The 18,192-nt window shown below is 37.0% G+C and overlaps 1 protein-coding gene across 13 annotated transcripts in view; it reads right to left on the bottom strand.

Moving 5' to 3' along the window:
- ADGRL2 (adhesion G protein-coupled receptor L2) overlaps positions 1-18,192 on the bottom strand; it is a 387,495-nt gene that overhangs the window by 55,657 nt on the left and 313,646 nt on the right. For all 13 annotated transcript variants that reach the window (XM_050977761.1, XM_018912304.3, XM_050977757.1 and 10 more), the window contains one exon: positions 17,482-17,695. In XM_050977761.1, coding sequence (XP_050833718.1) covers positions 17,482-17,695 — 214 coding nt within the window. The remainder of the gene's footprint in view (positions 1-17,481; positions 17,696-18,192) is intronic.

Genomic DNA, 18,192 nt, shown 5'->3' with positions numbered 1-18,192 from the left:
AACCAGGGATACTTCTCTGTTAGCTATTGGCCTATACTTCTGCTACTGTCTGCAAAAATCCATTTTCCAAATTGGTAAGGGTTTCAGTTGAGCTTCTTAAAGACAAGAAGCCCCAAATTCTGTAGCACATTGGATAAAAGAGACTCCACTCTGCACAAAATAGCACTAGACAGCAGATTATCCTACATGGCTACAGATTATCAAAGCTACCTCATCACTGCCACAGCAGAAATTTGTATTTTAAGAAACTTTTACATTTAGAAACATTGTGCTTGAAGAAGAGGATATTCCACTGTTACAGCCTTAAATCTGGTGACCCATTTCTTTTTGTAATGGGCAAACACCTTTTGTGTCACAGGATTCTCCAAAACAAGACTATTGTAGAAATAAAGTGCCTTGGAAATTGCAAAATTAGGAAAAAAAAAATTAAAAAATCCAAACCTCAAAAACCTGAACTGGTGAATAACTCGGAGTCCCTCATTCATTTTAACCAAAGTTATTTTTTCTACATGATATATTGTTAATTTGGTCTCTCTATTCAAACTCTTTCAGAATTGTTCTAATGAAGGTGTGATACAAACCAGCTGTAATTTCTGCAAAGTAAAGAAGACAAATCACAAATACTCTGGTGTTTCAGTGTTTGTAATCTAGTGTTTAAGGTCTCTGTAGGTTTTAAATACCATTTAAGTGTTCTGCAATCTACCTAACTGCATACTTCCCCAGCATATGTTAAAATACAGACATTTTCAGAGGATTATGTACAATCTTAAAATTCATAGGATTGCACACTGAGAAATTTCTTCACACTCAAGAAGAATTCATAATATTCACAAAGATGCAATGACTTTGTCATTTACAAGGAAATGCAGCAGATCAGCAAAGAAGTCTGTATAAGCCAGTAACAGTTAACTTAGGAAAGGTAATGTATGAATTAAAATTGAAATGCTAGTTAGGAAAAGACTAACTGTAGTGATGAAAGAATGATAATTCAGGTTTCTTGTGCTAGCAGCGACAACAGTTTTGGAAGGGGAAACGCAGGAATTCTCACTATTCTCATGAATGCAAGGAGCAATTGTGTACTCTGACACAGGTTTCTTCTGTATTTTAGTATGAATGAAGAAAGGTTACGTCTTCATAATGCACATGCATCACTTAGAGTAATCTAAAAATCAAATGGAGTGTTTAATTAACAGTTACAGTATAATGTCTGAACTCCTTTCACCTCAGGAAGAAGACCGTGCAAATGAGGAATGGCCTTTCACATTTCAGATGAATACAGAAAAAAAAAGGAAAGTAAAGCAGCTCCAGCAGGGCTGGTATTATCTTCTGCTCATGATGTAGCCCTGTCTCTGCTGCTTCCATCGTCTCTGCTCAGCTATAAGGACACCTGTATTTTCCATGATAATTTGTTTGTATTTCAACTCTAATCTTGACTTGTACAATTCCCAACAAATTGCTTTTGCTTTTTTTTTTTTTATTATTATTATTACCTTATGCTTATTATTGCACTTTTTCATGTGCAGTGTATGGAGATGAGATTCCATGTGCAATCTATTGTGCGAGGTGTTTTAATCAATAATCTTGTTCTGCTGATTAAGCAGGGGCTTCTGTTTTGGCAAGATAACATTAGTTTCTCCTGTCATGCTCCCAAAGCTATTCGGCATCTTCAGCAGATCATTAGATATGCTACAATAAAGCTTTGGTACATTCTCTTTTCTTTCTTAAATTGCTTCTTCACTGTCCTATCATTCCTCGTCACTGCTGGCACCGCATTATTATTACAGCTCCCCTGAAACTTGCACTAGAGCTATGTCTGCAGGCCATAGGATGCCATTTTCAATTGAAGCTTCTGCTTGAAACTATAAATTAAGAAAATTTCATTATCTCCTGCCAAGGGCCATTATTCACCATTGTTCTAAGGAAGATTAAAAACGCACAATCTATGGACTTGAACAAATACTCCAGCACTAAAATGAAAACCACAGTGTACCATGACTGGACCAGAAAGTGAAACACTGGGATCTGAGAAACAGATTCTGGAAAGACATTAGCACTGCATGGATCAAGCCAACTGACTGAGGGAAGAGGTCATCTCTGTGGGCAAGTCACATCTGACACAGAAAGATACAAACACATCCTTAACAAGTGGTTCTTGCAGTTTGCAAAAATAATTTATGTATGAAAAAATGTCTGCATTGCAATGTATCCTTCAAATGCTTTTCTTTTGCATACACCACTTTGTCAAAGATAATAAGTAACATGAAAGAAACATCATGCTGATTTAAAAAAGGTATGGATTAATGTATAGCCAGAAAAAAACCTATCAAGATAATTTTGGTTATTCCTAATGCTGTATTTTTGTGAAAGTAGTGTTTCCTTGAGTAGGGCGAAATGCAAACACAGTCACATGTAATTCACTATTAAAAAAAATGTATAAATCCACATTTAGTAAGTAAAATTAATTTTTTAGTAACATTGTTGATACATTAAAAAAACTATCTTGGTATGTTTTGAAACTTTCAAGCCAGTTGTGATGATATTTCTCTTTCAGCATATTGATTAAACACTTGAAAGCCAGCATGATGGCATGTTCCTGCATATCGCCTGCAGCAACCTGCTTAAACACCACTCGAGGCACGTAAACTCCGAGCTGCAGCACCACATCCTCCATATGGTCTCCTTGTTCCTTATTCACCCTGGGTGAGCTGCACTCTGAGGGAAAAGATAGGGGAATACGGGATGAATGCACTTCATGTGATGACTTACACTGAAAAATTCCTGAACCTCATTACCCAGAGTAAGTAGCTGTCTTTACAGCTGTACTCCTAATGGTCTACAACTGCCATGTGAGATGTGGTTTTGCTTTTGTATGAATATTCACTAAACCTCTGCTGCTGTCATTCAATGCAGTTACAGATGTATGAAGACATCAGATACTAGCTAAATGCTGTGTTTTCCTGCAAAACTTACATATATAATAGAGAACAGAGATCTTATTTTAGGGGTGTTTTGATACATAAGCATGCACAAAGAAATGCCACAGTATATAAATTTGAAGGCATGTATTTAAATTCTTAGTTTCAAATTCACCTCACAAGCCATACATTATTACGTTCTGAGATCTAATGAGTTAGCAATTTAAGCCAAACCAAAGCCTGGAAAAAAGACCTGCTGAGAAAATCCAGCCTTCCTGTAAAGCCTGGATTTGAAGAAGGATTGGCCAGTCCTCACTGCTGTTTCCACAGTGCTCAAGCACTACCCTTCCCATGCAGGATAAGCGAGTGCACACATCCTACAGAGCCACACACCCCTAAGAATAGATCTATAATCCTGGGACTGGCCTGACACACTGACAACGTTGCTTATTCATTTGTAAGTTTTTCTAAACAATATTTTTAAGTTAGAAGCCCCAAAACCATTATAGGGGAATGAGCATGCAAAAATGAAATAGCACCTATTTTACTGAGCTCAAAGAGGAAATGGATTTAGTGAGCTGTGCCTGGTAGTTTTCATTATCTAAAAGAAAAAAGGAGATACATGAGCAGGTATGATAGCAGAATTTGGCCATAAGAGCTCTGTCTAGATATTGGTGACTCACCTATGACTGCTAAAGCAGTGAGGCATCCTACAACTTGGTTTGAGAACTCATGAACTAGCCCTAGGATTTTCTATACACTTGGCAATGTGACCATTACAGTAATAAATCTGGGGGATTTGGATGAAAAATATTTGAGGTGAAGAAAAAAAAAAAAGGGTGTTTTTTCGCTGCATTTTCTTTTAAAATATAATATTGATGATTTGTTGAATCTTCCTAATTACCAAGTAAACACATACAAAAAAGGTAAATAGTGTATTATAATTAATATTATAGGAGAAGGTGCCCCATAGCCTTGTTTCCATTTGCCCAATAAAAAATTGCAATAATATTTAATTGTGCTTTCTTTATACAATGTAATCTTGTGGGAGTCTAAGGGTACCCATTAAGCACAAAAACTCCAAATAGACAATAAAACACAGCATAAAATAGGCAACTCCCATAGGCCTTTTCTTAGAATTACTGAGTCTGATTCACTGTCAATGAATGTGTATCAGACTTGTAAGGCAAGTCATTTAACTATATTTCTTGCTTTCAACCTCTTCTTACAACTTTAATACATTTAGTTATGACCCATTTGCCTTTTAGTATTCACGTCTCTAAGTTCAAAGCAGCCACTGTTAAAATGAGAAATCTTCTCACTTACTCACATCTAAGCTATCAGAAACAGTTTTTCTTGTTGCAGTTCATACTTGTTCTAATACTTTTCTTATTGGTGTAAATGCTATTATTATGGGGTTATCATTAAGTTGAAACTGGAGCATCAGATAAAACAGGGAAAGGAAAAAAAAAGAAAAGAAAAAAAACAGCGGACTCCAGTGGAATAAATAACTCCTGCTTTCTCTCAATATTTGTAGGTGCATTTATAATCCTGCTTTTCTATCTCTACTACTTTCTACCAAATATACCAAAGGCCTACTAAGCCAATCAGGGTTTGTGAGGAGATGGCTGTAAATCAAGGACAGTAAAAGTAAGTATCAAAGATGCAATGAGGCGTGCAAAGTAAATGGAACAATCTCCTGGTGAGGTCTGCGTGGGTGCAAACCCAATCCCTGTAACAGTATGAAGCAGAAGAGATCTGTTCTTTAGAGAAAATGTTTCTAATGCAACCCCACCTGAGGAATAAGAAATAGAAATACAGTAATTTTCATAATAATAATAATAATAATTGTCATATTATTCATGTGCATGCATATTTGCAAGCAAGCTGCAGCACGGCATTACAGGCAGTGTACATCTTAGAACACCAACTAAGCCAAGCAGATCCGCACTGCTGAAAAGTAATAAGTTCAAAAGATCCAATTAAATGTTTCACCATTTAGACAAAATAAATAGCCTGCAGCTATGCTTACTTCCTAATGAAAACTTTAGTAGTGCAGCATGGTCGTATCTGAGCAATTTGCACAGATTATTCACACCGAATGAGCACGAGTGCAGCATCATGCCTCGTGCATTGAGCAGGTTTCAGGGGAGAAACGTGGGGCTTTAAATAAACCCAGAGCTTTACGAAGGGGCATTTATTTCAGAGGCACAGTGCTAGAGCAGAGCTATAGAAAATCCAACAGAAAATCCTGAAGCACAGTGTCTGATCCTTAGGAATAACACTGAACAGACTTGCAGGAGAAGAGACTACCAGGCGGAGAGTATAGGATAACAGTAAAAACCCTTTAGAATTCTTTTTTTGCAGCACGGTTGATCTTTTTTATCCATAGCTTGGCATGCACCATATTCATAACGTAGTTAAAAGTTATGGAACTCAAGACAGCTTCTGAGTCATTATTAAATGAGTAACTTTAAGAATTACAATACTGAAAACATGGAGCCTTATCCTTCACGTTAATTTGCACTGATCTGAAATACATTTTTAAGAATCACCCACTTTAATTACTAAAATAAGGTGTTTTAGATGACAGGAATGATTTGTTATTTGTTTGATGAAATAGAAGCCTTTGTACACTTTCAATGCTGACACTTCCACCAGACCTCCAGGCCTGTGCAATGCAAATTCAGCTTGATTCGCTATCGGTCTCCTGATTTTAACACATCTCTTCTGCATACAGAAATGCATCCTCAACAAAAAAAACCTATTTTGCCTCTAAAAGGAAATTAAGATTTAGTCATTTTCAGAACTGGCCACTGGGACAACCAGATTCCATAGAGTCCTTTGGTTTCCCTGTGCAACAGGCAGGCTGAGGACAACTTCACAGGGGGCATGCAGTGGGCGCAACCCTAACTCAACTTTAACACATGCATTCACTTTGAATAATTAAAAATTGTATAGCCTGTATCAATTAGGAGAAATTATTTACAAAAATGTTCACCTATTGCAGTCAGCATATGGAAAAATGATCATATTTTTAACAAGGGAAATGGGAAATCGCTATGGGATGCCCTACTTAGATTAAATTAGCAAGATCTTGTTATCAGACCATATAAAAGATACACCATAATAAGACGTGACCTTGCACAACCTTGGAGCCAATCCGTGATTTTTCCCCTATAACCCTTCCTAATTATCTGCAAAGTTACAGACCCTTTTGTGTCAGGCTATTTTTCTGTGAATAGTGAGGGGTTTGGGGCTTTTAAATATTTAATTAGTCTTCTGAAATGAAAATTGTTGCACATGCCAACTGCTTCGATTTTCAAACTGTGTTCATCCTAATTATGTTCAGATTTAGATTGGTCATCCCAAACCTCTCACTCTTGTAATTATTTACTCCTTAAAGATCATTCAGCAGAGAAATATTTTTCACCCTTATGGCTCTTTCTTTCCACAAATGGCTTTTCTGGTCCGTTAATTACCCACTCAGAGGATTAGAGTTTGTAATAATGCAAGAGATCCTGCATGTAAGATGAGTTTTACAGGGTGAAAAAGAATAAATTGTTTTTTGTAAACTTGCCTTGGGGAATATCCCCTTTTTGGGTTGTTATTTTCATCACCAGAGGCCATGTGCCCATTGCTGCATATCCACCAACTCCATAGGGCTGCAGAGTGACTCATTTATACAGCTCAACAGAACTCAGAGTAAAATGCTGAGCAAGAGGCAAAAGACAATTTGGTTATTTTAAGAGATTTATAAAAATGCAATCTGCTAGCAAGAAGGTACAGTCCTTTTCCTCATAATTTTAACTGCAGATTTCATGGCCTTAAAGTTACGTGTATTTAACTGATAAGTAATAAGTAATAATAAAATTACAACTTTTCTCATTTCATCTGCTGATTTTTTCCAGAAGTGTCCCTTGGTAGATCTTTAATCAACTCTGTAACAGTGGTGTCATTTCCTATTAAAATGTGTCTGAGAGTCCTCACTACAAGTACTTTCTTTTCTTCTGAGAGGAATGCCTGTCACAAAAGCACTGTTATTCATTAGAATATGAATATATATATATTCCAGTGATGTCTGGATCTAATTATCATCTGGAAAGCCTGCAGAGCTTCCAGGTATAGAACTTCCACTGCAAAAGTATGTTGTTCTAACTAGGAAAGCACAATCCCACTTTCTCTTTGCAATCCAAAGTTAAGGGTTTAAGTTACTGATTTGAACTGTGCACTCTCTGCTTCCTGGAACTTCCAGTTTTGAGCCCAAGAAAGTTTAGAAGACTGCTTCGGTTTGCTTGTTCCCACATCTACAAAAATCCTCTCTATTCTGCAGTAGGTTTTTACACAAGCCAAGCAAATTCATCACTGTAAAACATTCATCAGAAAATTCACTGGCTTCACTTTGTCAATGCACAGATAATCTTTAATTGTGTCAAAAATATCCATGATCTAATCCTTTTATGAAACTGTCTACCACTGAAGGAGACTGGTGTGCCTGCACAATTAAAAACCGCATGTTAGCCATACACAATGCTGTGTTACATTTGATGCAAATCCCTTACTATTGAAATAAGCACTGGGCTGACAGCAGGAAGTGGCTGATAAGAAAGCAACAAGGCACTGCTGATGGCATTCATGATAAGTGAGCTCTAACTCATATGTGTTCTGTCTACAGTACATTACCCAAAGTGCTCCTGTTTTAAATGTGACTCCAGGAGGTGTTCTTTTGCTGTATCTGTGTCAAAAAGGCAGCAAAATTATCCAAGAAAGCTAAATACACAAAGTAAATTATGTTTTTCATACCCACCAGTGATGCTGGCACCAGAATAATATACTGAAAGTAATATCACTGCTGCTACCTCCTAGATGAGAAAACACCTACAGTTTCATGAGTGTAACAGTAGAGTTGAACTCAATGTCTGTAATAAATTCAGTAAACAGGGAAAGATTATGGGTTCAGAACTGTCACGTTATTGCTACACTCACAATTCAGCCTAAAAGAAAGTATTTAATAGACAGAGCACAAACTCTTGAGTTGTGGCAAAACAATTTTATAGGGCTGCAAAAAATGTGTGTATTAAATACATTTCCAAATTATATAGATGTATGTCAATATAATAGACATACATTATACAGATGTATATCACAAGTAGCAAGGTATCTGAGAGAAGCAATGAACAGTAAGGTTCAAGATCACAGATTACTACTAAGAAAGGAACATGGATGCCTTTGCACCTACAACAGCAAAATACACATCTTGCCAGATGAAACATAATTGGTACAGGTTGGTGTCACTGACGAGTAAGATGGAGGATGCTTCCTCCAAGGTGTTCAAGGTGCATGACTTTGCTCAGAGTAGCTTGCCCAATTAAATTATTTTTCTGCCTAATTTCTTCTCTTGTTTTTCTGTTTTGCATGTGTATGTGTGTATGTGTGTATGTGTGTGTGTAGTAGAACTATTTGAAATTCAAAGGTTCCTATAGTTACTGTATTACCGGGTAAACCTGAAAAAAATGGCTTTCAATAGTAAATTTGTAGCAAGGCTTCTGTACTCTAAGTGTATTGTAAATCAGGTTGGACATGGAAATAAACTCCTCATGGTAAGAACCTTTCCTTCCCATTGATACGTCTACAGTGGGCTAAAAATATCCTGAATATTGAGTATTCGGTCTATGTAACACTCCTAAGACTGCATTAACTTCATTGCAGTAACTTGTTTTATAGGCTCAGTTCATCATGACCTATAAAATGTTAAGCTGAAGTGCTTTAAATATCTGCTAACACCATGTGCAAGCCTGGGAGTACAAGGCACTGTGCTGTGAAGCGGCAAAGACAGTGCTCTTCTGAGAAAGTAGCACGCACTCTTATGTCACTGATATAAACAGGGTAAGCCTGCTAAATAATGTATGAAACAGGCAGCCAATCTTTATAGAAAGCAGGAATTCTAGTTGAATTCTTTGTGTGATTTTATTTTACCAGTATGACATTAGTTGTTTAGATTGCTTCCTAAAAACCAGAGAAGCTGAGTATCATACTAGACTAAAGGACACACATGCAAACTCATTTCATTCATAGTTATTACATGAAGAGAAAAAAAATAAGAACTTCTTTCAGTTGTAGTAGTAGCATTTTTCCTAATTATTGTTCTGAAATATGGAGAAGATAAAATGGAAAGAGGGAAATTATCTATGTCTTTCAGTAATCATGGCCCACTTATTAAGCAATTAAATCGCAATTTTATTATTAGAGAGGAAAAAAAATGCTGTAAAATTGCACCATTGCTTGTATCTTTGATCCTTAAACTCTTCCATTTCAGCAACCTCATTAATGTCAAAATACCACAAATATGGCCATCCCTTTTTAGAATGTATACTCTGGGCACAGGCAGAATCTATGGGATTCAATAAAAAAAACTTTTCTTGTTGAATACAACTAAAAGCTTAATTGAGCCACAAAGGTCAGAAGGTTCTTTTTATTGTAAGTAGGAGATTATTCTGTGGCAGAAAGACATTTACAGAATATGAGATCTGCTAATTTCTCCACTACTCTGTAGTTTTTAATTTTTAAACCCATGTTACTCTTCTATTTCTTTCCTCTGAATTAAACATCTTCACTGTAATAATTTTTAAATTCCATTTCCTTTGTGTTACTAATGAAAACTTTTCACTTTCATGGCTACTGCTGACTTTTAACACTAGAAAGTACTCATAATTTACTTACATATATTTAATTCATATTAATCTGTCCTAATTTATGATCTATACCCTGCTCTGCCCATCTTCATGTACCTATTCCATGTCAGTTCTGTTTACTAAGTGATACTCAACAGATTTCCTATAGTGCAATGAACCTTAACAGGCAGCTTTTAATTGCCTCGTGTAGGAAACCACATCACTATTAATTCCACAGCAAAAGTATAAAATAAAACTATTGCTTCTCAGACTCTAGAGCAATTAGACCTCTCGGCTATTTGGCTAACTCTGCTTCATGATACCCAGTGCAGTTAATTATATTTTTTGATGTTAATAGTCTCTGTCAGTTTCAAGCATAACTCCTCTTTGATGAATATTTAAATTATATTTGAATAAAAAAATAATCTTGGTTACATTTCATATTCAGCAGTCATCACAGCTTAATAAAGGTCGCCTCAGAAAGGGTTGAGATAAATGGCTATATGAACACATGTATGAAGTCCTAAATCAACTTATCAGATAATGTAGCTGTTTTGGCTAAGTATTATAGAGGTTTTATTGCGGGTGGGAGGAATTAATAGGTTTCAACTATTACATTATTATTCTATATGAACTAAATTTGGTGCAGCAATATATAAGTAAATTAGAACGTCTTAATAATAAAGTTTTGACTGCAACTGAACCAGGAACTTATATTGGCTAGACTAGAAATATGAAAACCATGTAAAATTCATGCAAACTCATTCAAGAGGACACAAAATTCAACTGAAAGGTGCTGAAGGTTAAGCAATGTTGTCTCAGACAAGTTCTCTGAAAAATTAGCAAATTACTGAGACACAATTACGTACCCAAAACATAAAGTAAATGATTAACTGGGCTAAACAGTGTGCACACCTAGTAAAGCCCATTTCAGCAAACAGAAAAAAAACCACAAGAAAACCATAGGCTGAAGCACGTATTTTATATGAAGTTCAAATACACAAGCAACAGCATAAAATACTTAAATTTTATGTATGTGTATGTACAGTTAGTTACATTTATTTTCACCCCATGAATAGCAAGGAAAGACTGATGAGTGCGTATATATGATCCTGCCAGATAAGAGATACGCTGACTTAAGAAGAATTTGATTGTGGTTTTGCCAATAATAAAGGAAGAAAACTACTTGCATAAAAGATATGAAAGCTAAATAGACTATCAAGCTCCACCCTAGAAAAATAATGAATCCCATATTTTTTGAAGCAAACTAAATCTAAATTTTAAATGTAATTAGCTGGTATGAATGATCCTTTTGTTGTTTCCTTTGCAGCCTGTCCGATGTCACGACTACAGCCACGCGTTCATGTGTTATGTGTTTGCATGTGAGTAAAAAAATTTCCTCTGCAGGAAATTAAAATAGAACACACTGCAAAATGATGATCAAGTACCACTGACAGCTATTTCCCTTCACCTGACTGCTAAGAACTTTGTAATATGAGGATTTCTATTTCATTTACTAAGTAATGCCATGACAGAACAACCCCATTAACAAATCCCTATTTTTAATGAGTAAAACTAGACCTACTACTTTCATATTAGGAATTAATGATAGTGAAAATACACAATGCCAGAAAAGGTTCTTCTCAGTCACGGGTATTACTGTTTTCTGCTGTAATAACGGCAAGGACTGAAGTGTATTTCAGGAACCTTCTGGGCTCTGTGATTATGCCTTGCTCATGAAAACAGACTACACGTATTTCTGCTTTTTTTCTTCGTATTTGAGTCTTAACTAAGTCTGTGACTAACACATAGAAAGCAAAACAAAAATCAATCTGGCCACAGCTCAGTATTGTGAAAAGCTTAGTTTCACAATAAAGAGCATTTTAAGATTCTGCTACATCAAAATAGTCACAGTGTTGACTGCTGTACTAAGATCTATTTCAGATTAATTGAAGTCTTAGTTTTAAAAGTGTGCTTAAGAAAAGAAATGTCCAATGTTGATGATGTTGTATGGTAAATGTTTTGTGAAGCAGTTGTAAGCAAGCTGGATCAGAAGGCACTGGCATGCCAAAGCAAAAAGTCCTCGTTTGTGAGATCAGCATCAGTACGACAGAACTTCCGATGTGTGCAAATTCCAAGAACGTACCCGAGGCACAACAGTCTGTGTGCCCTGCCATCAGCACTGGGATTTCTCTGACTTAAAAAGGAAAAAGACATGCAGAAAGCAGAAAAAGGCAAGCTGTACCTGTTATTCAAAAACACTTTTCACCTGATAGTATCTTTAGCAAAGAGACGCAACCTTCGGCTGCAGAAGGAAAAGCAAGGGAAAAAGCAGGGATAGCAGCAGGGGTCAGCAGAGCCCTTGCCTAAGCCTGGCAGACCCCCGAAGTGCAGTGTGCCACTGCCTCAATTACAGGCAGCTCCAAATGGCAAAGGATGAAATCCAGCCCATGGAAAAGGCTGTACGTCATACCACCAAGAAATGCCAATCTGAAGTGTGCTGCAGTTTAAACACTGAATCAACCCTGGCCCCTGGCTGAAGGAGCTGTTTTTGAAAGAGGCTCTGAAATGCTTCTCTTTGGAAATCTTGCACAGGCTGGAATTCAGGTCTGCAGTGACCCACAGCAGGCTCTGCATTCTATCAGCAAAGCACCCTCTGCCAAGTTTCCTTTTGATTACACCGTTTTGCTACAATGAATGAGATTCATCAGTTATAGATTTCACCCAAGCTTGGAGTCCAGTGGAAGATTTGCTTTATCCACTCCCATTACAGAACAGACCAAACTTGTTTTCATTTGAAAGGACACTAATATGGTGTGACAGTGCTTTCTCTGCAGACCTGACAAGCAGGAACAGGAAAGAGGGCTTGAGAGATGAGTCCTTTGAAATAGAACTCATTTTATTTTCTTTCAAAAATGTCTCACTCCTTTATATATACGAGTTTTCAAAATGACCTATTTCTTGGACGTGTGAATAGATGGAAAAGAATGAACATCTCCAGTCTTCCAATCTCCCATGGGATGCATGAAGAAATCCTGGGAGAAGGAATGGATGTGCTGCTTCCTTCAGCTCTGCCTTGGTCACTCAGCAGGGCAGGGGTGCTTTTCTCACGTTGTGAAATCCCTCTGCTGAAGTGCAGCTGTCTGCAGAGGGATGATGGACGGAACAGGTTAAGAGCATTGCCAGGGGAGAAAAGTTCATGGTAACAAAAACCCAGGCGTGAACTCGTCACTGGTGTCATGATGGACATGGTAATTGAAGGTACATGTGTTGCTTGTGCTATAGATAGGACAGGATAGATGTAACAGGAAAAAACAAACACTGCTGAAGAGGATTTATTCCTCTTTCAATCCTTTTACTTTTCTGCAGCAATGTTTTAAAAGGGAAGAGTATCTAAAAAAAAATTACCATTGCTTAAGTTCATCTATTATACCTGACATACTTTTATGTGTAGCTCACCTATGGAAAATGAGGTTTGCCTTGTTTGTGCATATTTAGAAAGCAAAATTATACTGATTAAATATGCTTAGCAAAGATTTAAAGTACACAATAGCCACAATTATAGTATAAATTGTAGGTGAAAATAGAATTTAAAGGCTATTTCAGTGCAGAACTGATGTAACTGCCTTTCTGTTGCAGATAAAAAATTTATCCAAAATAAACTGAATATCCCAATGTGAGACTATTTTTTTTAATGTAGGTGTTTATGTGGTCTGCAAAAGAAGTCTAAACTTCTTTGAATTTTCTTCTTTTCAATGTTTACAACAATATTCTTGGTATCAGATCAGAGAACATACAGTTCTATTTAAAAGTTCAAGGTATTTTAGCCTGTATTACAAGTTTCCTTCTAAACTTAATTTGGCTGCCAACCTAGGACAGCTGTCAAAAAAAAAAAGTTTGAATTTTCCATCTATGTGAATGATTCCATAGATTCTGAGTGAATAGGGTTTGTTTTCTTCAAATACAAAATACTAATTTTCTACTAGCCCCAACAATAGTAATAACTACAGTTGCTCAAAAAATAAGCTGTAGAGATTGGAACAGACCCGCCATTTTCAAACTATGGGGTTTATCAAGATTTCAAATTATATAATTCCAAATTATTATCTGCCACACCATTCAAGTATATATTTAAATACATAGTCATTAAAAAAAAACTAATTTTTCTGTCCTGGAATCACAAAATCATTATCCAATTGTGACAACAAATAACTCTGAACTTCTCCTAAACAAAAAATTTAGGACTGGAAAAATGATTCCTACTAACCAACTCATTAAATTGCAATTCAAAAAGAATAATCCCAACATGCAAGAATCCATCTTAGCATCTTATTATTCCACTATACTATTACACACATAAGAGACTTTTGATCTAAAATATATTTTAAGTACATATCTAGAAATATCTATTAAATATCTGTTATTCTTTTACCTATGGTCCAGACCATAGGAGACACTGGAGACAGAAAATGTTCATAAACACCCAGGTGGTTTGAACAGAACTCACAAGATCCACCTGCAATCCGCTTGCCACAGAAATGGATAGTGCGAGGTCATAAGTAAATTTTATGCTGTTAATTTTCAGATCTCTGCCGTGCCTATAAAAAGCAGTATTAGCCTTATCAGCTTCAAAGTTTCATGACAGTTTCTGCTACAGCCACGCAAATGCACTTTATGAGCAAGCAACTAGAGCAATTTCCTCAGGCTGCTTTGCATCTTCTGCTTCCCTGTTCACTTAATTTCTTTTTAAATGAAAAGGAAACAGAGGAGATTTGTCCCTGCTAAAGGACAGCGGAGCACAGAGGAGTTGGACTATTTTAAGAACTAAAACGTGCCTGAAACATGGGTCCTCTGTCACTCACTTATGCTACTTACTCACCAAATATTCCAGAAATTAGCTTATTTCTGTACTGAACTGCAGCATGTGGTAGAATCTCTCAAACTTGATGGTATGCAAACGCTGGGGTTAATTATCAGAGAAGTGTGAAAGAGGAGAAGGATTTTCTAAAGATCTAGTCTCTTTCTTCAAAGCTTTAATTTCAACCATGCCAGTCTGAAGTTTACATAGAATCTAAATACATCTGAAAGACTTTATCCTGGAATAATTGGGATGTAATTTCAATCAGGGACTAAAAATTTAATAACTACTTTACAGAGGTAAAAGCAAAGCAATGAAGTCATTAGTGTTCTAGTCAGGCTTCCTAGGAACGCATTAAGTCAAAAATCTTTTGAGAACTGCTGCAAAGAAAGAATAGGGTGAGGTAGAAAAGATTAAGTAGCAGCTCGTTCTGAGAAAGAGGAGCTGATGCATCAGTGGACACTGGCAAGGTCTGTGTGCTGCTATCTCAAACTCTCTGGAAGCGGAGCAGGGCTCGTGATCACATGGCTTTGTGTTAAACTGGAAACCTCATCTTATTTTTCAGTCTTCAGATTTCACAGTATTGATCTCATTAAGCTCGTGTTTTCACCTTGTAATTGCAGAAGATGTAGTTGCTGTGCAAAAGCTGTGGATTAATGTTGCAAATGAATAATGAGCACTTAGTAATTGCTGCAGAACTACATTTAACTGTACATCTAAACTGAATTGAGTGGTCAAATGCAGTGGTAACACAGTTGACTGAAGTGATAAAAAATGGTCCTTAAAAGTAAACACTGCAAGATTTTAAGTAGAAATATGGAAACTATTGCTGCTTATTTCCAATGGCAGAGAAAATTTCACTGTCATGAAAAGTTTTAAACAATAAATAAAAAAGGAAAAGCAATGAACCTGATAGTCCTTCAGGTCAGATTTTTCTATGCAATTGCTGCCATCAAAATATAGCTGATGTGTTACTTTAATATATCAGATCAAGGACATGTGCTGAGTACCAAACAACAATTTGCCTGAGACAACAAAAAATTACAATCACGATGCAGTTATAAATAAACGAGATATAAGAACTTTTAATATTTCATAAGAAATTTGCAACATTCTTCTATGCTTGCAATTTAACACAAATTGAGCAATTTTGGAAAAAAATAAGCAAGACAAGAGACATCTTTTCTACTTAATGACAGGATCTAAGAAAGAAAACTATGAAAGCAAACTTCCAAATTGCTATAAATGTCAGACAAAAATAGAAAGCAAAGTGTCAAATGATCTTTGCCATTTGTTCAGACAAAAAAAAAAGAGAACAAAAACGAAAAACTCTTTGAGCATAATCTGAACCAATGTCCCCCATGTGATCACAATTTTATTTTAATGTTGAACAAAGCATAAGAGTAGAAGATGGGGGAAGTTCAAAAATACACTCTGCTATCATATTTTTACAGCTGATTAACTGAAAGATTGAAATTTCAGCTTTTCAGCAACAGTCTGATGTCACTTCAAGCAAGACTGTGCCTCTATATTTGTCTCTGACTACCCTAATCTGTATATTTGCAGCGAACATAAGGAAGACTTTGATCAAAACACAACACGCATTTTACACAACAAGGAAGTCTAGAGAGAGGCACTACATTTACAAAAGCAATTGAAGGTGGTTTCAAAGGGAGTTGACAGATTAGAGGATGATGACACTGCTGCTGCAGTCTCGATGGAAATCTGGCTTGATCTAATTAACAACTACGAACTCGAACCACAAGAAGATAACTCAAACACGATTTAAAGAAGTTATATTACCTTTTTAACAGTGTAGCAATGAAGCCTTTCCCTTACTGATCACAAAACAAGCCACAGGTTCAACCCAGAACAAGAAATAAAAGACCTAATATCCTTAATTTACCTCCAGCATTTGAAATTGAAGTCCAAGATCCAGCCCAAATATTTGACTACAGAAGTAAAAAACATCTGCATATTCATATAAAAATTATATCAAATTGTAAGAGTCCCACTCATGACAACTTAAGTGAATCAGTAAATCAAAATGGAAGGCTATTTTTAAGAGATGACTATGGGACTAGGTGTTACCATGTTCAAACAAAACAGAGGAAATGGAGCACAGAAGGCAGGACAACTTGCATACTTCATTTGACACATCTGTGTAGAGGCACCAGAAAGCTTCCAGGTTATTCCCACCCCCTTTTTGTTCAGATTCCTCACCCTAGGAAAAAGGCACTGTGAGGAAAACTTCCAGCCAATCCTGAACTCATTCAAGCTTTTAGTTTATGCCACTGACTTACTTGTACTGACATTTCCACAACTGTCAGTAGTAGGTGGCTGCTGCCCATACGCAGCCTTTAGCACAGGACTTTCTGTGAATCTGAGCTCTCATGCACCTTTTGAAATAAAAATACTTTTACTGGCAGTTGGCGACATGATTTAGAGGTGGAATTGGCAGCACGAGGCTAATGGTTGGATTTGATGAACTTAAAAAGTCTTTTTCAACCTAAATGGCTTTATGATTCTTGGTTGGTTCTTCTGTCTTCTCTGAATGTCAAGCCCTGTCACTAGCTTGTGCTTATATGCACCTGTATGCTCGTAGACACGTGTATAATGACATATAATCATCCTGGCATGCAATCATTCTGACATTTTCCATTGGAGGGAACTACTGCTAGGAACTACGGTGGGAATTTACTGCATTTACTGAAAAATACAGCAGCCATTTGGAAAAATTCTCAGGGCTATTTGACCCCCTGAAAGACAAGGAGATAGGGAATCTCCAAAAACTGAATTATTTCATTCTCCTTGTATCTTTCTGCTTTTTAACATTTGTTTACAGAATTAAAAAACCCCAAAACCTCTAATTGCAACTGGTAGTTTCTATTTCCTTTAAATATTACTAGATAGAAACAATAGTACCTGAATAGCAAAGTGGCAATCACAACTCAACATTTCTCCAGCATCTACCTCTCCCTGTATTAATGCAGACGTTGTTCCTCGTTAGTCCTCACCACGACATGTATGTTTTTACCTTTGTGTCATAATTTTGTAGGCGTCTGGAAGGAAGCATTCCGTGTTCTCCATCTGGAAAGGGTCAGCATCACAGATCTTGTCGTCTGTCCGTCCGTAGTTGGCGCTTTCTATCATGATGACATCGCTGCCCGGACACCGCAGGTCGATGGAGTAGCCTTCGCAGGAGAGCTCCCTCCTCACCAAACCAAAGGGTAGTGCTGCTCGGCTGAAACCTTGGGGAAAAACAAGAACAAAAATGGGGTTGAGCCTCAGGGACACACTGAATTGGGCTATTCTTTTTCTGCCACAAAAGCACCAGCTCTTGTTGCTAAAGGAAGCGCATCTTTACACAGTCTGACCTGGTACCATGTAAAGTGTCTTTCATGGAACTGTCACATCCCCACACCGTGGCTGCTGAGTCCTTAATCTGGGAAAAGAGGCAATTCCTTTTCACTGCTTCTAATCCTGGGCAGGGCAGACAGTGGTGCCAGTCTGCATGGCTACACTGCACGTTCCAGTTTCCACCTCTTTTCTCTCTGCTCCTGTCTCCAGTCCTTGGGCACAGTCAGACAGGCTGTGTCTGGGAGCAGGAAGCAGCAGAGCAGGCAGGATTTGCAGAAGTGATTTTAAAAAAGAAAACAATACAACCACAAAAAAGCCCAAAGCTGTAGCTCCAACTTCCAACTTCATTAGTCTTTCTTACTTTGTGTCTCCCTTTCTCCAGGAAGAG

The sequence above is a fragment of the Serinus canaria genome, chromosome 8, assembly GCF_022539315.1.
Source record: "Serinus canaria isolate serCan28SL12 chromosome 8, serCan2020, whole genome shotgun sequence".
Taxonomy (NCBI): Eukaryota; Metazoa; Chordata; class Aves; order Passeriformes; family Fringillidae; genus Serinus; species Serinus canaria.
This window is presented reverse-complemented; position numbering and strand designations above follow the sequence as displayed.